At 37.5% G+C, this 27,534-nt stretch overlaps 2 protein-coding genes across 2 annotated transcripts; both read right to left on the bottom strand.

Moving 5' to 3' along the window:
• Positions 1–1,125: 1,125 nt before the first annotated feature.
• Positions 1,126–15,613, bottom strand: LOC112164137. The gene is made up of 4 exons (XM_024300374.1): positions 12,076–15,613; positions 2,216–2,412; positions 2,015–2,071; positions 1,126–1,215 (listed from the first exon to the last, which is right to left on the bottom strand). Exons 1-4 carry the CDS (start codon positions 15,611–15,613, stop codon positions 1,126–1,128), a joined length of 3,882 nt encoding a protein of 1,293 aa, XP_024156142.1.
• Positions 15,614–25,274: 9,661 nt separating this feature from the next.
• Positions 25,275–26,951, bottom strand: LOC112167465 (transcription factor SCREAM2). Its single transcript, XM_024304496.2, has 4 exons — positions 26,815–26,951; positions 26,166–26,300; positions 25,819–26,007; positions 25,275–25,723 (listed from the first exon to the last, which is right to left on the bottom strand). Exons 1-4 carry the CDS (start codon positions 26,893–26,895, stop codon positions 25,628–25,630), a joined length of 501 nt encoding a protein of 166 aa, XP_024160264.1. The 5' UTR covers positions 26,896–26,951; the 3' UTR covers positions 25,275–25,627.
• Positions 26,952–27,534: the final 583 nt, after the last annotated feature.

The following is a 27,534-nucleotide window of genomic DNA, read 5'->3' as shown; positions in this document are numbered from 1 at the left end:
TTGACCCCCGTCATCTGGGTGCTAAACGTTGGGCTCGCTACCCAACACCCTCTGCTCCGTGCAGCTCCCCCTCAACAAACAACTTGCCGACCATCCGGAGGTCTATCTTCGCCGGGGAGTGGGGGACTCCCTGGGGAGCGTTTGCTCAGTAAAACCAACGGTCGACAACGCACTGACGCTAATTATGCTCTTGCAAGTCTAGCGGAGGAAAACGCTTCAAACCGCCGAACAACTCCCCAACCAAGATTGCCCTCCTTGACTGGGGACTTGGGGGACTTGTACATACATGTACATTTGCAAACATAATAAGCTATAATGGGCCACGCTCATTGTACCGCCGAAGGTACTAATTCCAACTAAAGGAATGACACGCAGACACACCGCCAGGCAGGCTACAGCCTCAGTGTCGGACCATCTCCAGATCACCGTCGACGCGCCGCCACGCGCCACGCCAAGATGGCATCAGAGGCTTCTGAAACTGGGAACTGAAGCATATCAGTCCCACATCGAAAACAAAGAGAAGGTCAACCTCTTCCTCACCTATAAAAGGTTCTCTCCTCTCTCCTCTCTCCTCATTGATGACGCATTCAATACTCATCTACTGTTACTCTGTCAATACAAGTACATTGACTAACTTAGGCATCGGAGAGCAGAAGACCGCCCGGCGCGGTCTCCCTCTGACGTCCGTTGTATTTCACTTGACAGGTAACGGGAGCTTCGAGAACAACACAACTACCGATCCGCCCACCGGATCAACATTAGCTAGGGTCCAGCTACCGCTGGACTTTCAGATATCAACAATATACAGAACTTAACATAAGCACTTCTGCAAACTTAGATTTACAACGGAGAATTCATTGATATGAAGAATGTAACACAAGGAATTGTGATTGTTAGACAAAAGCTTGAACACTTAACTTCCAACTTAGGCAAAAGAGTTAGAAGACAATTCCAATTGATTTTTCTTCTACAAAGAAATGTTTGGGAGAGTCTAATATTTGGTAACTATGAAGGAAAACAATTGTTTATAGATAGAAAAATCAACTATCAAAGTGACAACAATATAAGATTGGCTTTTCTTTGATTGTTGTTCACAAGTTGGTTCATGAAAAGTGTTCTTACTATTCATGTAATCTTCAGGATTGAAATAAGTCTCTTGTCAGAGACTCCAATCTTAGCATTGAAGAAGGAATTGCTCCAGTAGGCCTCTGAAATCTGGAACCATTTAGAAGAATACACAAAACGTAGACCAAATGTCACTCTAGTTTATAGAAAAATGGTATAAATTGGCATTATACTATCAGGGTATACAACTACAAAAGTGGAATAATTACACCAATACTTTACGAAATAGTAAAAATACTGAACTTTTGGAACGAAAGGTTCCACTGTCATAATATCAAGGCATGAAAGCTGAACGAAATGTTTTCCAACCATCCAACTAAAGACTGGATAACTAACAAGTAAGCTCCTTTTCTCATATAAATCAAAACATCCCAACTGATATGAACTTGGTGGTTTCCCTGTATAGGCCATGAACTTGATCATAATCAATCTCAACGAGTGACCACTTTTCATTATTTCCCACTCTTTTCATGAACAGATCAGGCACACAAAGAGCATAAAATAGTACCCATTTTGCATATAATCGGGATTCTGCAGATGCTTACATTTTAAACTAATGGTTTTATTGTTACAACTCATGAAGAAGTAACTAATACGAAAATTGAACAAAGCAAGAGAATGCATACACACCTGTGCATTTCGTTGCACAAAGAGAGAACCAAGAGCTTCCCGGAATCAGATACAACCACCAAACGATCTTTGCCTAGCATTTGCAACAAGAGGACAAAATTAATTTTACTCAATGCAATACAATTTAGTTAATTCATGAAACAAAATGGTGAAACTGCTTGTTGAATTGAACTAAACACCTGGCGGTTTTGAGTTCGGAATCTATCATTCCATGATAGGATGACAATGTCTTTAATGGTGCCACACACAAGCCACTCACATATAGACTATACAATCCCCCATCTTCACCAATTATCACCAACTCTATCGATTTCTCCTGAAATGCCAAAAATCACATATTAGTTCATCTTTGTTTCTAATTCCACCAAAATCAGATCTAAAACGAGAAGAGATTGACCTAGAGCGCAGAGAGAGAGAGAAGGGGGAGGGTGCGCGCGTGTGAGAGTGAGAGAGAGAGGACCTTACCGAAAACGATGTTGTTGGAGTTAGGGAAGCGGGTGTGACTGTAGAGGACTTGGAGAACGACAGTGCCTCGGAGGAGGCACTTGGAGAGGTAGTGAGAGCTACTGGAGGTGGACGGCGACGATGATCTGGACCGTTCCACCTTTTGGAACTCTAATCGAAACCCCATTCGGAAACCACATATGAAACCCCAAGCTGAAAGAGAAATTGATATGAAAGATCAAAAATCAACAAAGAGAAACTAACTTTTCCTCACCAAAAGTAGTTCAATTAAAGAGAGGAATGAAGAGTGTCTCTTCCTAATCTGGAAAACAAAAGGAATCCTAAAATCAAAATCAGAAAATCCAAACATGGTAGAATGGGGCGAAGAGACCAAATCTAGAGAAGGAGAAGAGGGAGTTACCTTCATGGTGATGTTGCTTAGAATCAAAATTTCGAGTTTCTTCCTTTTTGGTTTGCAGGTAAGGGGAGATGAGAGAGGAAATGGGTTGGCTTCTAACTAAGAGAGACACGAACAAGAAGAAGGGCCTGAAGGCAGAGTTACTTTGTGCAAGCCAAGTGGGGAGACAAAGTCACTAAGGCCCTAATTAAGTTGTCAAAGGCGGGCTTTTTTTTTTTCCTTACTTTTCTACACAACACATATATGAAGTTAAGTTGTCTGATTATATACATATTAAATTTGAGTTAAGGGAGCAAGGAGGGAAAGTTCCCGCTTATGTGCAATCGAAGTAGCAGTTTTGACATTAGGGACAGACATTTCTCATTCAGACAACACAAATAAGTAAAATGTGTTGTTTGAGCTTACAATCATCACATATATCCATCAGAATTTGTAGTTTTTTTGGGGGAATGAGTGGCATTTGAAGGCACTCCAAACTTTTCCAATATATCTTTCTTGATCATACAACACAAAGTAGAAAACTGTTGTGTGACATTTTGCAAGCTACACTCAAACAAAGATATAACTACTCTGTTGTTACAATGTAGTATAAATTTGGAGCCAAATTTGAGTCAAGGAAGAGGGAAATCTGCCGCTCATTTTTTTTTTTCATTCACACAACAGATCATTCTTGTAAATGTTGTGCAATGACTTTCTAGCTACAAACTTCTGTATTATAACATCCTTGTACAACGGAAGTTCCTTAAACGTATTGTATGAAGAACTTTTCATTAACACACGACGGAAATTTTTTTTTCATTGTCTGAGAAGCGTCGTCTGTTGAGGTTTTTGGCATAGTGTTTGATCTTTGTACACTTGGTATTTTTTCATGCCAGAGCTTCGAAAGCATCTTTTAATACAAATAAGTTGTACAGTATAAGGAGTTAATTTGCGTGTTTGGAGGGGAATTAAATTGCTTTATTTCTACTTAATGATTTTCATTATGGATCACACAGAGGATGGTGACCATCAACAAGAGGAATCGGTCTCAAAAGAGAATGAATCGGTCTCAAAAGAGAATGAATCAGTCAACAGGGACACGAACCTATGCTAGTGTGGCTCATGAATATGTAAGTTAGCCTATACTTTTACTTATTTCCCATTTTATTGACTACAAATTTTGATGTGTTATCTTCACTACACCAATTTCGGAATCAGACAACACATATCAGACAACAGCAAACATTTTAACTATGGTCTGAAATAATCAGACGACAGCAAGAAATATTCTGTTGTCTAAGTTTTCGAATCCAACAATAGTTTTTTCTTAGCTCTTGTGAAAAAGCATTTCAGACAGTGGTTGATTTTTTTTATGTTGTCTGAATGAGTCAATTCAGACAACAGTTATTACATGATGTTGTCCAAGGTTCATTTATACAATGGTTGATAAAAGATGTTGTCTGATTGCTTTTAATCAGACAACATTTATTACTTCTCTGTTGTGCAATTACCATTAATACAATGGTTGAAAAAGATGTCGTCTGATTGTTTTGATTCACATAACAGTTTTTCAGTTGTCTATTATGTAACTCTCTTTTAGACAATATACTGAAATTGCTGTTGTCTGAGTTTTAGGGTTCAAATGTGTTTGCGCGCCCTAGTTATATTGAACACTTGGCCAAATTTTTAATTTTCACTCCTTCCCTCCATTAGTTCGACAAAATTTTACTTTGATAGAGACTAACCCTAGAAACCCAACACACTCTCTCTCTTACTTGGCCGCACGCCCAAATCTCTGTTATCTCTCCCTTCCGTTTCTCCCTACCATCACTGGAGACCACTATTTCTAGCCATCAATTCACAACACTGCCACATACCAATCGAACCAGCACCTTAATAGGATCAAAACCCAAGCCCAGCACCGCCATGCACCGACTCCTGCCTTTGCACGCGACCCTATAAGCCGCGATGCTACTGGTCCTTTACTTTGAGTTTATGGGTTTCGGTTTTTCACTCTTCAATCCATCAATTGATCGGTTTCTTACTTTGAATACTTTCTGGATTTTCAATTTTTAGTCTTCAATTCTTCAATCGCCTCGAATTCAAGTAGCAAAGCATATGTCCTCAAGGCTCAAGTAGATTTGTGGGTTCGATACTTCGATTTCAGTTTTCGATTTCAGATTCTTCAAGCTGGGTTCAATTTCGGAATTTCTGGGTAACTTGCTTGGTTACTCACTTACTTGGTTCGGCTTTCTTCAAGCTTGATTCAAATTGCATGATTTGCATCCCACAGGACCATTATTTTACTACCTCCATCTCATATCTTTTATGCAATGTCAGAGCTCTAAAGCGGCGATAATTTATGCTTTTTCCAGTTTTCTTCATAGTTGTTATTGATATCTGTGTGTGTGTGTGTGTAACTGTGTGTTGAATATAATTTTCATTGATTTGTATGTTTACAATTGTACCATTATATAGCTAAGATCTGCTCTACTATTACCAACATAATTCAATGCTATAAATACAAATATTCAAAACTAATCTACAGTTACACAATAAGTTTTGATTGTGGAGAGGATACACAATCAGTTTTGATTGTGGAGGTTACACAATCAGATTTGATTGTGGAGAGGAAATTAATGTAGGAGAGTGATGTTCTCTAACACCCCCCTTCAAACTGGGTGGCTCAGGACGCACAAGTTTGGTACACAGGAGATTATGGCATTGCTTGTGAAGTGGTTTAGTAAGAAGATCAGCTGGTTAATCGATGGAAGGGACAAAATGAACTTGATGACTCCCAAGAGCTACCTTTTCATGAATGAAGTGATAATCTAACTCGATGTGCTTGGTGCGAGCGTGGAAGACCGGATTAGAAGCCATGTATGTGGCACTTAGGTTATCACAATAAAGCAGAATGGGGTACTGAATATGGACACCAAGTTCATATAGTAAGAAGCCTAACAAGTTGTCTCGACACTGGAATGAGCAAGGGATCAATATTCAGATTCTGCACTAGAGCCAGCAATGGTAGGTTGCTTTTTGGAACACCAAGAGACAAGGGTATTGCCAAGGTAAATGAGATAGCCAGAAGTGAAACGGCAAGATTTAGGGCAACAGGCCCAATCGGCATCAGAGTAAGCAGAAAAGCGGGCAGGTTGGTGTTGAGGACCAAAATGGAGACCATGGCCTAGTGTGCCTTTGACATAGCGGAGAATATGTTTGGCTGCAATGAGATGCGGAGCATGAGGTTCACTCATGAATTGTGACATAGAATTGACTGCAAAGGCGATGTCAGGGCGTGTAATGGTTAGGTACTACAAGGAGCCAACCATCTCACGATAGGCAGTTGGATTTTCAAGAAGATCACCATCATGTGTGGTGAGAATAGCCTTTGCCGACATTGGGGTACTCACTGGTTGACTGAGTAACAGATCATGTCTCTCTAAAATATCATGAGCATACTTGAGTTGATTGATGTGAAGGCCATTGGAATGAGGCCTGACCTGTAAACCAAGGAAATAGTGAAGGGGACCAAGATCTTTAATGTCAAATCCACAGCCCAAGGCATCAATAAAACTTTGAAGAAGCTGATCGCTACTGCCCGTAATGACAATGTCATCAACATAGAGTAAAAAGAAAATTGTATGCTATCCATGTTGATAGATGAATAAAGATGAGTCAGCTTTACTATGCCAAAAACCAACAGAAAGCAGAAAAGAGCTCATACGTTGAAACCAAGCACGGGGTTCATATCCAAAACCAATTGGCAATGGATGGAGTGACCCAAACCCTTATAAACCTATAGGCAAGGTCTCATTTTTCCCATGTGGGATGTATATATTCTCAACACACCCCCGCACGTGTGGCGAATTTTCAAGCCATACACGTGGACAACTTTGGGTGACGTGGAACCCGTGTGGTGGTTAGGCATGCACACGTGGGTAATCTGGCTCTGATACCATGATAAAGTGATCTGGGGTTCACATCCAAAACTAATTGGCAATGGATGGAGTGGCCCAAACCCTTATAAACCCATAGGCAAGGTCTCATTTTTCCCATGTGGGATGTATATATTCTCAACATGCAACACTGTGTATCAGTAGTTGCTTTGAAATCATAGTTGCATTCAAAGCCCCAGAACATATTATTTACTGTTTAAGTGTTTGACAGAATTGACAAATGGTTCATTGTATAAATTGAGATGAAATTTGCATCTGTTTTGGTATGAAAATAATATCAATCAAGCATTTGTTTTGGTATGCTGGCGTGCTGCCAGTTTTGGACTTTTGGTATGCTGCTTTGTTTCTCTATCTGTAATATGTTATTAAGTGTATGTGCCAGTTTTGGTAATATGCAAATTTCGCTGCCGTCGCTGAAGCTATAACTCCAAACCTTCAGAACCAATTTCGGGTGTCAACTCCAATTCATAAGATACAAAGGTGTATCTTCCTTCTCCTTCAAACTATCCACTCTCTTTGTTCTCATTCATTATTGTGTTTGATAGCGATTACACTTTCGTCTAAGTTAGGTTATTAATACAGTGAGAATTGATTATGAACATTGAGAAGGTTTACCTTTATTTGTTTTGGATATTCAATTATGTGTTGGGTGTTCATCTTGTTTTGACTATACTCAAATCAGAATTGGGTTCGTTGTGTTTTGGTTTTAGCTGGTGCGTGCTTTAGGTGGAGCTGTAGCGTCGTCTTCGCTTCTGGGGATTTCTTGTTTCTCTAGGTGCGTACTTTATAATTGAACTTCTTCTCTAGTTTCTCTAGTCACAAATGACATCTCCTCAGTTAGGAAGCACTTCCATTAATTGTTAATTTACCTTGCTTTTAGAAGGATTCAGTTACAACAATCTTGTTTTCAATTCTAGTTTGTGTTCTGTGGTGTTGAAAGTTGGAGAGAGATCGATTGATATGGGAATGAAGGTGGATGGTTTGGTAGAGCAGGGCAGAGAGATCCATAAGTTCATTCTTTTCCAAAGTCCTTGCTATGTTTGTCTAACTGGTGATATCTTTCAATTGATTTTGAGTCTTTTGGTTTATTTTTGTTAAGTTCCAGCTCTTCTATTTAGGATCCATTGGTTAAAATTGAAGGTAGAAAAGAGGTTTTGCAAATGTGAATTTGTGTTTCTGAGTTTCTGACCCAGTTGAACTTTTACTGAAAAATGTACAGTTCGGTTGGGAACTTGAAATTATTATCTTCTTACAAATTGCAATAGACATCTTAAAGATTGTTTTAGAATTGGAATCTCCTAAAAAATTTTTTTCTAGAATTACTTATGATTTTTCAAAGTTGCAGGTCTGCTGCAGGAATTTCTGTACACAGCAATACTGTCTTTTTATTTCAGTCTCTTTAGTAGTTTTCTACGTCTAATCTTTCTTGAAAGCACCAGTACTTAAAAAGTAGGCATTCCCATCCTTCAAATGAAATTAGTCTTGCTCTTTTTGGAGTTCGTACGAAGGATTTATGTCATCATGAAGTTAGCTCTATGCATTAGGATTTCTGCAGCATAATTTTTTGCAAACATTAAGTACTTTTCTTGGTGTTAAACTATCTCAGTTTCTTGGAAAGGTTTCTTGTGCTTAAGGTGTTTGTTGAAATGCATAGCTAAAATTTCCTGTCAGACTTCTTTAACATCTTATATCCCATTTCGGTAACTGAAATAATTTTATGCCCAAGTTGTTCATGTTTTGTCTCTTGGGTCTTCTTTAAACAGCATCCTACAGTTTACTATCTCAGTAAAATTATCATTATCTGGTGTAGGTGTTGGTGTAGAGAAGCCTAACCAGAGGGCATTTTATACAACTCAATTCGACAGCATCATGAAAAGATTGAAAGTGGTAAACTTTGTGATATCTGTAAGTTAAGAGATTTGTATTAATTTTCTGTTAGCTTGTTTTAAAATGAACTCTTAGTCAACTAGGTGGCATTGGGTTGGGCTGGGGAAGTTGTAGATCTTATTGGGTACCAAGCAATGAAGACATTGAGTCCCACCCAATTTGTGAAAACCTGCATTCATCTCCCTGCTATTCGTATGTCAGAACACATGCCATTAGTAGTCAATTATTTGTGTTAAGGTTTAGGTTATTAGGGAAGACTCTAATGCTAACACTTTATTAGTAGTCTATTATTTATGTTAAGCTCTTCATTGTGCTTGGATCTCTAATGCTAACCTAGTGGTTAAATTGGTTGTATGAAGATGTCATAATTCGTGTGATGAGCATTTGGTTGACAAAATTGCATAATCTATGCCTACTCCTTTTGCTTATGTGTCTCTCTTTTCCATCTCCAACTTTCTTTCATTTGTTTTATCCCCATTAATCAACCACCCTTTATGCCTGCTCCTTTTGCTTCTGTGTCTCTCTTTTCCATCTCCAACTTTCTTTCATTTGTTTTATCCCCGTTAATCAACCACCCTTTATGCCTGCTCCTTTTGCTTATGTGTCTCTCTTTTCCATCTCCAACTTTCTTTCATTTGTTTTATCCCCGTTGATCAACCACCCTTTTCCTCTTAAATAACATGTGTGTAAGAGTGGTTATAAAATCGTGGAAATCTGGGATTCAAGATTTTTATTGATCATGGGATAATGGCATCATCAGCTTAGGATGTAGGCCTCATCTGATGTAATTAGTGCTTCTACCACGTCTCTCTCTCTCTCTCTCTCTCTCTCTCTCTCTCTACCACAATTATCTCTATTTTTTCGCTGTTTTTTATCGAGTTAGAAAAGTCTAGATGCGTCATTTTATCGAGTTATGCTTGTTTCTTTTAGACTAGGTTCTTATTCCCGAATTGATCTGATTTATTTTCTTTCCTCAAATTGTGAGCAGGAGGGAACCTGAAAGATCGGCGACCACTCTAAGATCAGACAATGAGGAATGATGCGACTAGTGAAATTCAATTTATGATCTCACTGTCAAAGTAAAGCTTCATATTCAATCAGTTTGCAGTCCCTTTGATGGTTGACTTATTAAGTTTGTTAATGCAGGATGCTAATGGCAACAATGGGGATCTTAGTGTGTACAAGGGGAATGTTCTACTTATTGTCAATTCTTCCAAATGGTATTCACCTCATATTCGTCAATTCTCGCATTTACTGATTCTTTGTTCCATTGTTCACTGCTATTTTTTCTTTTTCTGCTGATTTGTTGTAGTGGACTAACCTAGTTGTAATATAGTTGGATGATCTATTGTAAAATGAAAATGGAGTAATGGTTTTGTAGAGAGTGCTAGCAAAGTAGCAAATGGTTTTGTACAAAGTGCCAGAAATGATTGAATCTATATTTTTCTTTTAAAAAGCTGAATTATTGATTTGATACTTGTTCTACTGTTTTGATTGTCAAATTGAATCTTCGTTCTGTTTTTCTTAATATGTGTTCGGAAAGCTTGCTTCACCTATTCTCAGTCAATATTGAAAGACTCAATTTCCCTAAATCTTTGTAAGTCAAAATATAAGATCTACTTCTACTTAAAGATTTGGCCTACTTCTACTTCTTTACAGTTAATCCTTCTTGTTTCTCCTCTAAAGGATAGAAGATACTATTTAATTGATTATCTTACAATGTCCTTTCCAGTTTCCATCCCTGTAAGAATTAAGTCCAGTTTAGGTATATCTCTTTTGCCCACAAAAGTTCTAGTATCAGGTCCTTTATTTTTATATTTCTGTTTTGGTGACAAATTTATTTATGCTTCTTTGCTAATGGCAGGTTTATTAATTAAGAAGATTCTATATAACTAAATCGGAAGAGGAATTCCCTGTCAGGCAAATAGCTCTTACAAGGGTTACTTCATATCACTGTCCTATTCTATTGGATTCAAACCAGGTACTAAGGATCTTGCAGTGGTATGCTAGAAAAGACTTTCCATGCATGTAGGGTGAAAAAAGTGCTTATCTAACTTCCCATCATTCATACATACATAAAGGAGAGGCATCAAGGCATAGAGGAGTGACAGCGAAAGTAAAGGCTGTTGTTAATGCAACTTTTGCTGGCATCTTCGTTGTCATCACAAAGTGTGTTCTTCTTCAACATTTTATTAAATATTGTTTGTTAGAAAACTAGTTCTGTTGATGTAATCACTTTGTTGGATATATGGATGAATGTATCGGATTTTTATATAAATGAATGTGTTTTGGATGTGATGTCATTTTGAATGTCTATCAGACCATTCAATCTAGCTAAAAACTATTGTCCAATAATTGATCATCACAAAATGCCTAACAAAAACTGTTGTATGAGCCATCTAACTATAATACTATAAGGACTAAAAGAACGAGAAAGTCATTGTCCAGCATAGGGGTGGCCTCGCGAGACCGAAAACAGAAAAAAATCTCACCGAAAGCCGAACCGAAGCCGAACAAAACCGCACCGAAAAAACGGAACCGAAAAAAAAAACCGCACCGAACCGATTCTGTTCGGTTCGGTTTTCGGTTTTCGGTTTCGGCCCAGTAAAAACCGAACCAAACCGAATTACTGTTCATATTTCACAAAACGACGTCGTTTTGTTTTAGGGATCAGAAAACCCTAATGTCGTGATATAAATAGTTTATCGCAGCCTCACTTCTGACTTCGGTTCCTCTCTCAGACTCTTCTAGTTTAGGCTCTCTTCCTCTATCACGCAGCCACATCACGCCAGATCAGACACCGATCAAGGCCGCCAAACCTTGCCATAAGGATGTCGTCGCCACCAGCGTTATCAACTACATCATCTGGTGATGGGTTCGTCAACACCGTCAACATCGTTCTCGGCCGACGCTTTAGTCGAGTATAGGCCTGGCCAGATCAGAAGAGTCTCCCGCATCCCCAATGAACATCTTCGCAAAAAGGTACCATCTTATTGAAATTTCTGGACCCATTTACAAATTTGATGTTATTTCTCAATTGGGTGAATTCCCATTTCTTCTCTTCATCAATCCTCGTAGTTTTCTTGTCGTCGTCAAGAACACAAGATCGCCAAGGAGTGGAAGGTCGTCAGTTCTCTCAGTTTTCTGTTCGTCTCTGGTTTCCGCTACAGCTCTGGTCATCCAGGCCTTCAAGGAGCCGGATCCCGACCACAAGAAGGTCAAGAACATCGAGCACAATGACCTGAGCGGGACCGATGTTCTGACTGCACCCTTCTTCTTCTCATACTCCCCAGATCTGGAGCCTCTTTCTCTCTCTATCTTTCTCTATCTCTCTTTGTATCTGTATATATCTATAGATCTCTCTCTCTCTCTCTCTCTCTCTCTCTGATTCTTGTTGATATTGATAGTTTTGTATTTCGTGAAAACTTAGATGAAGGTGAGACCTCAAGAACATCCTTGTCGCTGGTACGTTTTTGCTTTCTATGGTTTATTTGCTTATTGTTTGGTTAAACATAGGCCCAAAGTTTTTTTTTTGAATTGGGGTTTGGAACCCAGCCTAACTGGGAGGCTCAGCCCCACGCCCGTTATTTATATTATTAAATAAATTTTGCTGCATCGGGGGGGACGTAATACCTGAACCCCGAGCCAGCATAGTTGCGTTACAATTATCCTCATAGAGAACGTCCTGTATAAAAACAGGAGCCTCATCTAAACAAAGATCCACAACATGATCTAGACTAGCAAAGTGTGCCAACCTATTCGCCACACTATTTGCTTCACGATAAATATGTCGAACTCTAATCCAATCAAAACCATGTAAATAATTCTTACAATCATCTAGAATTCGACTAACCTCAGAGTTATCCTCCATTTGTTGGTTAAGGGCAGTAGCTAGGATAGCGCAATCGATTTCCAGCTCCACCTGCTTCCAACTGTGATGTAATGCCATAAGCAAACCAGCCCTACAGGCCTCCGCTTCACCATGGAATGCCGAGTACATATAAGGTATCTTTCTGGACCTAGCACCTCTAAAGATGCCCATTTCGTCCCGGACGACTACCCCTATTCCTCCACACCCTTCATTGCTCTTGTAGGCACCATCAACATTTATTTTAAGTCTCCCACGTGGAGGAAACATCCATTTAGCTGCAGCTCCTCTAGGGCTCTTGTGTGTGCTTTTCTCAGGATGACAACGCTGGTACTCTGATAGTAAATGCATTGACCACGTAACAGTGTGCATGGGATTGAAAGTACCTCCATTCCAGACCAATTTGTTTCTTTCAGACCATATAGCCCATAGTAGCATGAAGAAAATGTCAACCTGGCTTTTATTTAGCACATCCAGCATATCCAATACCCATTCTTTCACAGAATTAGTGGTATGGTTCTTAGCTCGCAGCCCAAGGGAGCTGAAAAGCCACATGCATGCAATCACGTTGCATTCCATAAACACATGCAAAGTAGTCTCACTTTCACACCTGCAGAAAGGACATATACGCTCATCCAAGTTCACCCTCCTACCCAAATTAACCTTTGTAGGCACAATATTCTTGACAAGTCTCCACACAAAATTTCGCACCTTTGGTTGTACTCTAGCATGCCAAACTCGCCGCCACAAGTCTTTATCACCCTGTGAATTAGACGTAGAGACATGAGAGGATAATGAGGCAACACATCTCGCTACATGATACCCACTCTTCACTGAGTACAAACCACGTTTGTCAAAGTGCCAAATCAACCGGTCTTCTGGATTTCGCAAGCTGAGAGGGATTTTACGAATCAGATCAACCTCATCAGCGAAGAATAACTCTTCCAGCCAATCTACCATCCAGTCCTTTGAGTCCGGATCAATCAAATCAGCCACCGTCAAGTCCTCCAGTCCTTCCATCACGGTCGAGTAAGGCCGAAAAGAATAGGGTCTGGGGATCCAAGGATCAAACCAAACAGAAATCCGTGTACCCAAACCAACTTGAAAGCGCAACCCTTTTTCCAACAGCACTTTCCCCTTCATTAAACTCCTCCAGGTATAGGAGTCACCCTGATTCACAGAAGCATGTATAAAATCATTATTGGGGAAATATTTAGCCTTCAAAGTCTTACCAAGCAACGAGTCAGGGTGTCGAAGTATCCTCCAACCCTGTTTCGCTAGAAGAGCTTGATTGAAGTACTCCATGTTTCTAAAACCTAAGCCTCCCTCCTCTTTCGGAACGCACATCTTATCCCATGCAAGCCAATGAATTTTCCGTCCTTTCTCTGAGTCACCCCACCAAAACTCTGCCATGCAACGATGCATCTCTTGACAAAGATGCTTCGGCAACTCAAAGCAACTCATAACATATGTGGGCACCGATTGAACCACAGACTTGATCATTACTTCCTTCCCGGCCACACTCAGAGTCTTGTCCTTCCAGTTCTTCATTTTGTTTTTAGTTTTTTCCATAATGAATTGAAAAGCCTCTATTTTTGAATAACTTACTTTAGTAGGGAGGCCAAGATATTTGTCATGTTTATCAACCCTTTCGACCCCAAACACTTCCGCCAGCTCCTCCTGACAACCAATATCAACATTCTTTGAAAAAGAAATTTTACTCTTTTGAAAGTTAACCTGCTGACCCGATGCATCTTCATACCATTTCAAAATCTCTTTCACTCTTGCACATTCCTCCCTCTCTGCCTTCATAAAGACAAAGGAATCATCCGCGAAGAATAAGTGATTTATTGAGGGAGCCCCCATGGCAATGGCTATTCCATGTAAACGGTGCTGCTCTTCTTCATACGACAACATTCGTGACAAACCTTCCGCGCAAAGCAAGAATAAATACGGGGATATGGAGTCCCCTTGTCTCAATCCCCGAGTAGGAATTAGATGGCCTCTAGGTTCCCCATTTAATAAGAAGGAGTATGACACTGTTGTTACACACCCCATAATCCAGTTAATCCAAATTTGGTCGAACCCCATACTTCGCATTACAGCCTCAATAAATTCCCACTCGACTCTGTCATATGCCTTGCTCATGTCGAGTTTCAATGCACCATAACCATGTGATCCCCCAGTCCGTCTCTTCAAAAAATGAGATAACTCAAAAGCCAGTAACGAATTATCCGATATTTGTCGTCCCGGGACAAATGCGCTTTGGGTCGGAGCAATAATATCTTGGAGGAGAGGTTTAAGTCTGTTTGCGAGCACTTTGGAACCCAATTTATAGATCACGTTGCATAGGCTTATTGGACGGAGTTGTTGCATGTTTTCTACCTCCTTCACCTTAGGTATCAGAGTAACATAGGTGCCATTAACTTCTCGAAGAAAATCCTCAGAATTCATGAAACAACGTACAGCAGCTATGACATCTCTACCAACCACAGACCAATAACGTTGGTAAAAAATTGGTGAAAACCCGTCTGGCCCTGGTGCCTTCAGAGGATGCATTTGATTCAATGCCTGCAGAATTTCCTCTTCCCCAAACTCCCTAACTAACTCGGAGTTCATCTCACCGGTAACCACTTGTGGGAATAGGTTAGTAAACAAGTCCATATTTTTAGGAGAGCTAGTAGAGAATAAGGTACCGAAATAGTCCAGCACAATATTCTCCAAATCAGAGTCTTCAGTACACCACACTCCGTCATTGTTGAACAACCCAGAAATAGCGTTTCTTTTCTTTCTGTTGCTAGCTCTATGATGAAAGAATCTCGTGTTTAAATCTCCATCAGTCAACCACATAACCCTTGACCTTTGTTGCCAATAATTATGTTCATGATACAGCAAGTCATTTAGTTTAGTTTCCAACTCCAAACGCTCCTCCTCAGGATATGCTGACAACGACTTATCATAGAAAACAGCAAGCTTGGCTCGGATCCGCTCAATCTCCGCTTTGAGATGGCCGAACTTCTGATCACTCCAAACCCATAAAGCTTTCCTTGTCTGCTCAATCCTCATACAAATAGTTTGAAAGGGGTCGTTGCCTGTAACACTCTCCCAACCATCCTTTACCACATTTGCACATTCCGCTTCATGCAGCCAATGCTCTTCGAACCGGAAACGTCGCTTCCTCCGTCGCTTCCTCGGTATAGTAGAACGCACCTCCACAAGAATTGGTAAGTGGTCTGACTTTGAGGGTTTAAGATGAGTGACACGTGAGGTAGGAAAAAGATCACTCCAACTTCTCGTAGCCATGAACCTATCCAACCTCACCTTTATTTCTTCACCCCCCCGCTTACCTCTCCAAGTAAAGCAAGGACCTACAAAATTTAGGTCGTTAAGACAACACCCTTCCACACATCTTCTAAAGGCTTCCATTTGTCTAGTACACCACATAGGCCCAAAGTTTGGGGCTTTATGATTGATTATTGCTACTGATTTGTAAATTCATGCTCTGTATTCCTATTATGTGGTGATTTTTTGCAACTGATGATATTATTTTGTGGGTTGTTAATAATGGTAGAGAAGATGGAGCTGCTGGGATTGTTAATGATTGGAGGAAGAAGGTCATGGACGTTGAACCTTTAATGTGGATTAATTGTTCTTGACTGAGAGATGCATGGACATTTATGTATATATGCAGTGACTTCATAGAAGACTGGGTCAAAATTGGCCAAGCTGCCAAGAACAAGGTGAAGGTACTACATGAAGGTGCTTCCTTCCCTGAACTATGCACTCACTGTGAAAAGGTACGTAATTATAGATAAACAAAGCTCGATTCTTTCACTGTTCAATAAATTTCATGCTGTGCTACTACTTATTCGTTTGACATTGCTTCTAGAACTGCCAAAAGCATTTCTAAATGACTACCAGCACAATATAATGTTTGATAGGAACAAATAAAAGTGCTTTCTTAGTTGTATGAGCAGTTTTATGCAGTAATTTTTGTATTTTGGAGTGTGAATATGTTCGGGGATTATTGCAGGAGGCTGTGAATGTTTCCATTGGAAATCTGCTGAGCTATCCTTTTGTAAGAGACGGGTTGGTGAACAAGACCCTTGGATTAAAGGGGGCCTACTATGATTTTGTCAAAGGAAACTTTGAGTTGTGGGATGTTGATTTTGGCCTTTCTCCAGACTTCTCCGTATGAGCACCCTACATCCATATAAATAATCGGTTCCCAATCCTAAGTTTTATTATCTCAATTTTCATCTTTTCATCTGCAATTGTACTCTCTATATTTTCAGTCTCATGTAACATACATGGTTTGACAATAAATATAACGGAGACCAATGTGGTTCTCGCTGTATTACAACTTGCGTCTGAAATAAATAAATAAATATAAAATTCTAGTCATATTAAATACTATCAATACTAGTACTGCAATCTTCTTCTTTGTTTCTTTTGTTGTGTTAGGTCAAAGAAGTGGCTACGGTACTGCATTGGAAGCTCTAGGGAAATGGCTTAGAGCCTAGAGGTGATTGATCAAATGAGAATCTAGTGAGGCCCAAATCGATTCTCAGCCGATTGTTGCAAATCAAATAAACAATGAGGTTGAAACTAAGCCTCAAGGTAGTGTCCAGGTATTGGCTGTTAGCCTCATATTATTGGGTTTGAGTTGTTTTGGTGACTGGAGACTGGAGAGGGTATTAAATCAGAGTAACTATTTATGTGCATCTATTTTTTCAAATGTACTACAGGTACTATATGGTTGATTGAGTTTTGTCATTTGATTATGACATCATTAGTTGATCTTTTGATGTTTGTGATCACCAATCGTGGATATCTATTATCTATGATATGTTATTGAGGAATGATGATAATGTAATTCTGATAGTTAATTAACTATGGTTTATGTATTTCGTGATTTTCACATCTAGTTTCTCTACTTTGAATGACAGGGAAGTGAAGCAGACGAACCTGAATTGTCGGTGTGGTTTGGAAAAAATCAATTGGATCCTAACTGTGGAAAAGTTGTGGTATCATAGTTGCATATGGCTTGGCCAATTCTCTTAGCATGGTTAATGCAATTATTACAGAGGTAGTTTTGTTTCTTGGAAATGTGCTATTCAATCTATTTGTTTGAACAATTATGAGGACAAGTTTGACGATAGGTAGCAAGAATTTGACTAAAGAATATTGATGATGCTATGCACTGTTGTTTTTCTTATTTGCAGATTATACAAATATGCAGTTGAGGCACAGAAAGCAGTTGAGTGGCTTGATGGTATGCTAATCGATTTATTATCATTACTTTTTTTTTTTTCTCTTTTAAAAACTGTGTCACTAATTTTAGTTTTGCTATTGTACGTTTCAGGAAGAGTTGTTGATGGTTGCGAAATAACTGGCCAGTTTGCAAAATTTTAGTGAATCTGAACAAAAATATAGATTAAAGAGATAATGAACTTGATATGTGGCTCCAATGGCCTTTCTTAACTTGGATTTTATTTTTTTGGCTCCAATGGCCTTGATTTCTAGTTTCCATTGTAATTTGCTGTAATTAGAAAGAATGAACTTGATATGTGGCTCACAGCCTCACTTCTACTAAAGATCTATAATATAATTAAATGATTCACGCAAAAAAAACAAAAAACAAAAAACAAAAAAACAAAAACCGAAGTTTGACTTAACCGGACCGAACCGAACTGGTTCGGTTTTCAGTTTTAAATTTAAAAAAGTGAAAAACCGAACCGAACCGAAAGTAAGTTCGGTTCGGTTTTCGGTTTTGGCTCAAAACCGAACCGAATAAAACCGAACCCACCCCTAGTCCAGTAAAACAACAAATAACAGTTTTTTGGAGAAATCTATAGTATCAATAATGGATGGACAATGGGATTTGCAAGTACATATTATCTGACCAAGTCTTCAGACAACAGCAAGCATATAAGTCCCTGTTATCTGGCCAAGCCTTCAGACAACAGCAAGCATATAAGTCCATGTTGTCTGATCAAGCCTTCAGACAACAGCAAGCATATAAGCCCCTGTTGTCTGGAACACCTTAAGATAATAGTAAGTATATAAGCCGATGTTGTTCTTCTTGGTGTTCAGACAACAGACAAGATAGTAACTGCTGTTGTACTAAATATTATCAGACGATAGTTTTGTGTTATTGTCTGATTCATGTATCAGACGGCATTGAGATAGACAACAGCGGCCCCTATAATCAGAAGACAGTGAAAAACTGTCGTCTGGTTGAAAAATTGGTGTAGTGCTTTATATGATAAGTACCACCTTAGAATTGCACAGGAACTTCTGCATGGTAAGAGCCAGATAGATGGGAGTTGTTCAAATTAACACACCAAAAGGCAGGAACTTAAGAGCCAATTGATGCATCAAGTGCAAAAGCAATTGTAAGTGCTATATGAAATATTAATTTTTATTTAGCAAATACGAGACTAGTGCGATTCTTGAATTTATAATATAATATTTACATTTTGTAGGCGGATTTTGAAGAGGTTGAACAAAAGAGGCTAAGCATGAATGTTGACATTATTGCTCCAGAAATCCGTGAAGAGATGTATGCTGAGGTTCTTGGTAAGGAGAAGGGAAACCGAGTAAGGGATCTTGGAGCTGGGGTCACTTGGGATGAAGTTCCTGGAATTCATGTGGAAGAGCGAGCTGTTTCAAAGGAAGTGCAACTCTTTCGAGAGTGATTAGAAGCACAAACCAAAGAGGCACAAGAGAGGGAAGCACGTCTGATAGATGAATTACAAAGGAAAATGGCCGAACAAACAAAAAAATGGAAGAAATGTTTGAAGTAAGGTGTGTAGGCATGGCGGTCCAAAAAATGGGAGAGTTGTTTAAACAATATGGAATATCGGTGGATACACAAGAAGATATGGGGCAAACAATGTCTCAATTTGCTCGATCAGCACATTTCTCAAAGGCCGTCAAATGTGATTTTTTCCCCAAATGATGATGTTTACCGCCCTACATTGCCATTTGAATGTTCTGATATGCAGACGGATTGAAGACATTGCTCGAAGATGATGGTCGCTCGTTCAACTCTATCGAAATTACTTTGATATTACAATAAAGATTTTCATATTAGTATTTCTATTTTCTAGTCATTTGAGATTTCAGACTAATTTTAATTCTTGTCTTTTGTTAGTTTAAAGTTCAAACTTTGTAGATTTTATTATAATCATATTTTCTTTAGAATATTAATGGTTATGACTCATTGTTATTAATATTTTTTTAATTCCGTGAAAATTAGAATTATTTGGATATAATTTAGTTATATTAAAATTACTGATTTTCATAATTTTTTTTAAATATAAAATTTAAACGATACCGATGTGTTAGTGTATCTATTGCTTAATACACATGGATAATTATCCGTACAGTCCCATTCCCCTGGTCAGCAGCTGACTAGGGATTGTGTGGTCACTCACCGTCCGATTGAAATCGGACGGTTGACAGCTCTTACCACAAATCTCATTACTTAGCTGTCAACCGTCCGATTGAACCGGCCACACAATCCCTAGTTAGTAGCTGACCAGGGGAACATTTTCGATTATCCGTAATTATGGATAAGTTAATATTATAAAAATATATATAATATTAAATAAAGTATAACGTATTCTGTATACATTATAAAAGTATTTACGTATTTTGGTAAATATGAAAATAGAAAATGATGAGAGAAAAACAAAATAAAAATTAATGCAGTAAAAAAGAAAAGAAAAATGGGAGATACTGAAGTTTTAAGCGTGGCTTTTGGTTAGTGGAACCTGCGATAGAGAATACCCTTTTTCACTCTATGGCTGCAACGTACCTAATGAGTTTTAGATACCATTTTTTGTATCATTTGAAGCAAAAGATACAGAAAAAAAAAAAAAATCTGTATTCTATGAGCCTTTCGCTAGTAGTGGGCTTTACCAAAAGGTTTGAGAGAAACAACCGTGCAGGAGTCACAGTTTACAACATTGAGTCTCAAATGTTGGGAGTCATGCATGTAAGAGTTACACTTTGCCTAGGGAAGTGGCCAGAAAGAGGAGGTTGCATTTTCTCTTCTCAAATCGGCAGTGGACTTGATAAATACTCGAGAAAGCGATTAGTTATAATCCACTGAGTTTTTTAACCGTTAAATATGATTCTAAAAATATTAGGGCTGTCACTCGTCAGTTTGAATCGGTTATAGGTATTACTAACTTCAAAATCAAAGCTTTCGGTTTCAAAATTGAGCTATCAATTACCAACCAAAATTTTTGATTTTTAATCATGTCTACCAAATTCGGTATTTCGATTTTCGGTATTACTAACTTTAAAACAACTAATTCTTGATATATAAATTAGAATGAATAATATTAGTTTTTTTCATTTTTATAGTCGTAAACTTTATAATCATCTACTTATTATAGCTTTCTTTTGTACATATGAGATCAAGTTTTAGTCATTTTCAATAAAACTAGGTTATTTAACCATATTTGACCAGGTTACGTAAAATACATATACTATTAATGTAGTAATGTTCATACTATTGTAAAAAAAATTATGTTTACTTCTTAGTATACATGTATGTGTATTGAAAACCATAGTATATAAAACTAATATTTAGATAATCATTAGATTTTGTATTTACCAAAACCAACCAACTTTTTCAATAATTTTCAATTTCGACCTTATCTGTTTCGATTATAAAAAAGTCAGTTTAGCAAACCTAAAATATCGGTTGGTATTCAGTCTGTTTAGTAATTATCAAATTAAATGACAGCCCTAAAAAAATATAGATACAAAACATCTTGAATTACATGATTATTTTTCTGACTGCGAAGTGGCCAAAACATGGGTGCTGCTTTTTACTTTTTCTCTGTTTCTATCTATGACATGTCACCACCATGGTAAAAATTCTCGATCAACTAATTAAGCACATGTTGTTCAGAGTTTTGGCTTCTAGCTACTTAGCTAGTACCTGACAATGTGACATGTACTAACCGCTGTCTTTCAATATGGTCGTCCATGAAAACCGGTAGTTTGGAAAACTGATGCCAAGCATATAGGCTTTTCCCTTTTGAGTATCGATAATATTCCTCGTTAGATGAAGTCATCCACAAATGACTAAAACACTGATAGCGTCTGTGATGCTTCTATATAAGACTTTCATATATAAAGACTAGATTCAATGTGGTCGTAGATCTCGGTTTTTATTCCGGAATATATGGTCGGGCAATCACCACAAGCAATCAATGATTAAAAATGACAAAAGAATGGGACATAGGGTATAGAGGCGGAGTCTTGGCTTTAATGGGAGGACTAAGGTCTCGTTTGGTTCAAGGAAAGAAAAGTAATTTCTTGGTTTTTTCCATGGGAAGGGAAATGTAATTTCCCAATAACTTTCCATTCGGTTGTTTGGTAAAGTAACGAAAATTATCAGGAAAGTTGCTAAAAATTTTGTAAATAATGTAATAAAATAATATGGTGTGAGTAATAAATACAAGGAAAGAATGGGAGAATATGATTCCTTTGAAGTCTGGAATGAACCACTTTCCCCCTTATTTTTCCTTCCTTCAGGAAATTATTTCATTTCCTTTTGCATCCCAAACGCAAGAGTAGCTGTAGGTGAGAAAAGTAACACTTTTATAGCGGGTCGACCCTAAAAAGAAGCGAAACATATTGCTGCAATCTTAGTGTCATTCGGTACAAACTTAGATGTCAACAAGCTCTTATTAGATTTTACCGATGCTGAAGGTAGCTTGCTTACCAAGCCACCCACTTGAGAAGCTAGTCGCCAGAAAGAAGCGACGAGGTGTCATGGAAGCCCTTTCCTTACTACCCAATATAGTCTATGAGAACGTTTTTCTGACCAACTCTCATGGCTTTAGGAGGGGGCGAGCCCCTAAGCTAGCTCTCGCCTTCTTCAGGATTATGGCAGAAAAATAAAATGCTAAGATAATATGAATGTTATCTGGCTATATGGTTTATTTAGGTTATTCGATCCTTTTGCTACTAATTGTGACTGATCGATGAATACAGTGGCAGAGTTAGAAGTTAATACTTCAGGCCTCCATTGATAAAAGTCTTAATTAATGCATAGCTTTCAACGATGGGAAAGCAAGCAAGGTGATTAATCCAGATAGGCTTCATCAACGGGCCGGGCCGGGCCCATTGGTAGCGGGCTTGGGCCGGGCCTTACTCCATTTTTAAATAGTAGCGGGCTGGGCCGGGCTTTATTATAAATTGAAGGATCCAAGCCTATCCATTCAATGCGGGCTTCACGGGCTTTTTCGGGGTGGGCCTTGCGGGCTTTATTTACAAATAAATCTTTAAAGATAATATTTTTTATAAACTTATATTTATATATCACACACTCCAAAGAGAAACCTCTATCAACTTAAATAAAATGGGAAAACCGACCGTTGGATGAGATTATTATAATAAATTATGAGTGTGGTAAAAAATTTAGCCAATTTCACCATATTTTCGAATCCGATCAAATTGGTCAACCGTCGTCACTTGTATGTTTTCTCGGTTGACCGATGGCATGATGACCGCGAAACATGCTTATTTTTTCACATCATGTCTGTAAATATTCCATCGATGGATGTGTGTGGACATAAGATAAAAATTTCAATTTTAATTGCAAAGATGTTGGCCTATATCAATTTGCCTCCTAAAGTCGTATGACTTGTATATTGCATTTAAATTGTTGAGGTTCATTCTAAAGCAACCATGAAGTGGAAAATGAATTTAGAGAAATCAACCGCTCGATTGAGAGATTGTAATGTTTTATGGTGATTGTAAAAAATTCAGCTAATTTGATTCTCGTTTAGAATTCGATCAATTAGGTCAAATTTAGTTACTCTTATACACCTATATCTATATATCATACACTCCAAATAGCAACCCCTATCAATTCAAATAAAATGGAAAAATGGACTGTTGGATGAGATTATTACAATAAATTATGAGTGTGGTAAAAAATTTAGCCAATTTCACCATATTTTCGAATCCGATCGAATTGGTCAACCGTCGTCACTTGTATGTTTTCTTGGTTGACCGATGGCATGACGACCGTGAAACATGCTTATTTTTTCACATCACGTCTGTAAGTATTTCGTCGGTAGATGTGCGTGAACATAAGATAAAAATTTCAATTTTAATTACAAAGATGTTGGCCTATATGAATTTGCCTCCTAAAGTTGTATGACTTGTATATTGCATTTAAATTGTTGAGGTTCATTCTAAAGCAACCATGAAGTGGAAAATGAATTTAGAGAAATCAACCTCTCGATTGAGAGATTGTAATGTTTTATGGTGATTGTAAAAAATTCAGCTAATTTGATTCTCATTTTGAATTCGATCAACTAGGTCAAATTTAGTTACTCTTATGAACCTATATCTATACATCATACACTCAAAGAGCAACCCCTATCAATTCAAAGAAAATGGAAAAATGGACTGTTGGATGACATTATTACAATAAATTATGAGTGTGGTAAAAAGTTTAGCCAATTTCACCATATTTTCGAATCCGATCGAATTGGTCAACCGTCGTCACTTGTATGTCTTCTTAGTTGACCAATGACATGACGACCGCGAAACGTGCTTATTTTTTCACATCACGTTTGTAAATATTCTATCGATGGATGTGCGTGGACATAAGATAAAAAAAAAAATTAATTACAAACACATTGGCCTATACCAATTTTCCTCCTAAAGTTGTATTGACTTATACATTGCATTTAAATTGTTGAGGTTCATTCTAAAGCAACCATGAAGTGGAAAATGAATTCGGAGAAACCAACCGCTCGATGGAGAGATTGTAATGTTTTATGGTGGTTGTAGAAAATTCAGCCAATTTGGTTCTCGTTTCGAATTCGATCAACTAGGTCAAACTTAGTTACTCTTATAAACCTATATTTATATATCATACACTCCAAAGAGCAACCCCTATCAATTCAAAGAAAATGGAAAAACCGACCGTTGGATGAGTTTATTACAATAAATTATGAGTGTGGTAAAAAATTTAGCCAATTTCACCATATTTTCGAATCTGATCGAATTGGTCAACCGATATGTAGAATATATATATGCACTAATGCACATATTATGTATAGAAATATAAGAACTTCCCCACACACACACACATATATAAACACATATATATGTGTGTGTGTGTGTGTATAACACACACACACAAATATAAATCTATATGTGTGTGTGTGTGTGTATTTATAAACACACACACACACACACACATATCTACATATATATATATATATATATATATAAAAAATATTTTACGGGCTGGGCCTAGCGGGCCTTTGGTGGGCCGGGCTGGGGTTTAACGGGCTTTTGGCGGGCCGGCCCACTACCCGCCAAAGTGGGTTTTTGCGGGTTTTTTAACGGGCCAGGCCGGGCTTTTAGCCCTCAGGGCCTGCGGGCCTCCATCGGCCCACTTGATCCGCCGGCTTTTTGATAAGGCCTAAATCCAGAAATGTTTCTATGCACCCGAGACTATCTAGAGGTACATGGTCCCATAGTTGTACAACATCTTTCTTTAGTTTCTTTCTTTGTACAGCTTCTTTGAGGCATTTTTGTGAAAAGTCCCTATAATTTTAATAGATTAAAACATTTTATAACTTAATGACAAAAAATCGACTTGGCAGTTGCCTAAATTTACCCCTGAATCCTCCCTAATTTTTTTAATCATACTTTAATCTTGTCTATATTTTTTTAATCATACTTGAATCATCTCTACACTCTTCATTTTATAATCCACACTTCATATTTCTTTTTTTTAGTTACTTAAATTTTGTCTTTTTATGAGAATTTTGACCAAAGAAAGAAAGAGGGAATGTGGATTACAATCCTAATTCAACTTTAAAAATAAAATAATAAAAGAAAGAAAGAAAGAAACAAGAATATTAGTTCATTGCATTGCGATCTTTTTGCTGAAGAAATTAATTTAGTAGATCACCAAATGCATGTAACAATGCATAAATATATAATAAATGCACTTGCAGCTTTAGCGGTAATAATGACCTTTTACTTTTATTCTCATATTAATACCAAAGTCAGGGTCTCTTTCCCTTCGAATCTCCATTGTAATAGAGAGATATATCTACCTAGCTAGCTATATAAGTAACCACTTAAGAAGAACAACGAATACATGACCTAGGCACCTATAGCTAGATGATTTAATGATAACATTATGACATAGAAAACATTAGCTAGGGAAGAGGGAGAGGCAAAATATGGCAGAAGATAGAAGAAAATGGTAAGAGATTTGAAGAATATGAAGATAGAGAGTTGTTTGCATTGTTCTTATTGGGAAACTTCACTCCAGCTTTGAATGGCTTGCAGCATCGCTTTTCTTACTACCTCGGCATCTTTGTTATGATCCTCACCATTTTGGTCGTCCTGCACCACCGAATTCAAGATATTTATAACAACATATCGACATGTACGTGATGATCATGGATATGAAACTAAGACTCGGTTTTATATATGCTAACATTGTTAATTGTGGCCACTGCTTCTAAAAGAAAATTGTTGGAGCAAGAAACCCTAGCTTGATGAACATCTAGGCCTAACTCTTCAAACGCTTCCAATACGAAAACAAGCAACCCACTGCAACTCTTTTCAGTGAACATCTTTATTTGAAAACCTGCTTGATCCTCTTCTCGAGGTTCAACTTTCAGTTGCTGAAAATATTCATATTAACGAAAAGTTAGTACGGAAACCCCCTTTATTTAGCTATATATACAGTAACCGTTAAGCTTTGCTAATAATATTGGAGGTTAGTTTTGCAATATATATATATATATATATATATATATATATATATATATATATATAGTACCATAGGGAACGGGTTTTGGGCGGGTGTTGAGACTTGAGCTCTGGCAGCAACGATCTCTTGATTCATTTCCTCCACTTTTCGCTTCAGTTCTTGTATATATGTTACTGCATCCAATATAATTGAGCTTTTACTGTGCTGCAGACATAATGCAGTACAGAATTTAAAACATAATTAACTAAAGATGAGATTATTTAATTATAAGGCAATTAAGGACAGAACCGCAGTAAGCAATCTAAAGTGGGAGAACATATCTACATATTCGACCCAACAAGGTATTAGAGATCAAGACGGAGATGAAGAGGGAAGGGAAATACGAATTAACCAATAGAGAAACCAGATGGATTTACAAAATTCACATAAGAGAAATAAATCGGACAAGGTAAAGTAACGTTGGACTGAAATCAAGTACCTTTGAAAAAGAAAAGGATACGAGATATATACAGAGAACCGAAACTTTTCGAGGTTTATTTCAAGAAGAAAAAGATCAACAATTGATGATGATGATGATGATGATTTGTAACTTGATTAGGCTATTTTTCCCCAGTAAAGACTACTGTGTGTAGAGGAGTAATACCAGAATTTGCGCGGAAATTAATTCAGCTAATTATTGAAGAGAAACAACATGCGAAGTATAAGTAAGAATAAATACCGCAGGGGAGTTGGAGATTGAACGAAGGGATTGAAGTTTCTTGTATATTGGATCTCTCTTCTGCACCTGTTTGGATACCATGGCTTCGATCTCTCTCTCTCTCTCCCTCTGACTCTCTCTTCTTTCTTGCTGATGCATGTTTCTGTCATTATAAAGAGAATGATAGGTAGAGTTGCAGGGAAAAGAACAAAGAGAAGTAATTACAATAATTAAACTTATTATTATTATTATTATTATTATTATCTATATATTTTTTTTTTGAAGGGCTATATCTATCTATACTATTATTAAGAGAAGAGAGTTTGTCAGCCAAAACAGAAAAATTTTACTAAAATATCCCTCAAATATTAAAAAACATTTGAACTGAAATATTTGAGAAAGTTAAAAGTTTCAATTCACAAATAAAATAAAAACAAAAGAAATTTAACAAAAAAAATCATAAATCAAAAATCAAAAACAAAATATGTGTAGTAATTTTCTCCACATTTTGTGAAGTAGCTTCCGATGAAATTATCTACACTCATAGGGTGTGTTTGGAGTTTAGTTATTATTAAGAGAAGAGAGCTTGCTCTTTAAAAATGAATTTTTTTATCAATTTAACTTTTATATATTAAAAAATTATGAAATATAATTAATTAATATGGATAATATAGTAAATTCTAAAATAAAAAATAAATGAATAAAATTAAAAAAATAGTAGAAAACAGGTTAGTTATATAA

Source organism: Rosa chinensis, chromosome 5 (genome assembly GCF_002994745.2).
Source record: "Rosa chinensis cultivar Old Blush chromosome 5, RchiOBHm-V2, whole genome shotgun sequence".
NCBI lineage: Eukaryota > Viridiplantae > Streptophyta > Magnoliopsida > Rosales > Rosaceae > Rosa > Rosa chinensis.
This window is presented reverse-complemented; position numbering and strand designations above follow the sequence as displayed.

What these genes read in the sequence shown, in the direction of transcription:
- LOC112164137 (XM_024300374.1), bottom strand. Translation starts at nt 15,613, where the DNA reads ATGGCTACGAGAAGTTGGAGTGATCTTTTTCCTACCTCACGTGTCACT. An exon ending in TATGCTGGCTCGGGGTTCAG is followed by an intron (nt 2,413 to 12,075) that starts GTATTACGTCCC and finishes TTTCTCTTTCAG; the next exon opens with CTTGGGGTTTCATATGTGGT. An exon ending in GGGGATTGTATAGTCTATAT is followed by an intron (nt 1,216 to 2,014) that starts GTGAGTGGCTTG and finishes AAATGGTTCCAG; the next exon opens with ATTTCAGAGGCCTACTGGAG.
- LOC112167465 (XM_024304496.2), bottom strand. Translation starts at nt 26,895, where the DNA reads ATGGTATCCAAACAGGTGCAGAAGAGAGATCCAATATACAAGAAACTT. An exon ending in CAATCTCCAACTCCCCTGCG is followed by an intron (nt 26,301 to 26,814) that starts GTATTTATTCTT and finishes TTATGTCTGCAG; the next exon opens with CACAGTAAAAGCTCAATTAT. An exon ending in CAGTGGCCACAATTAACAAT is followed by an intron (nt 25,724 to 25,818) that starts GTTAGCATATAT and finishes TCGGTGGTGCAG; the next exon opens with GACGACCAAAATGGTGAGGA.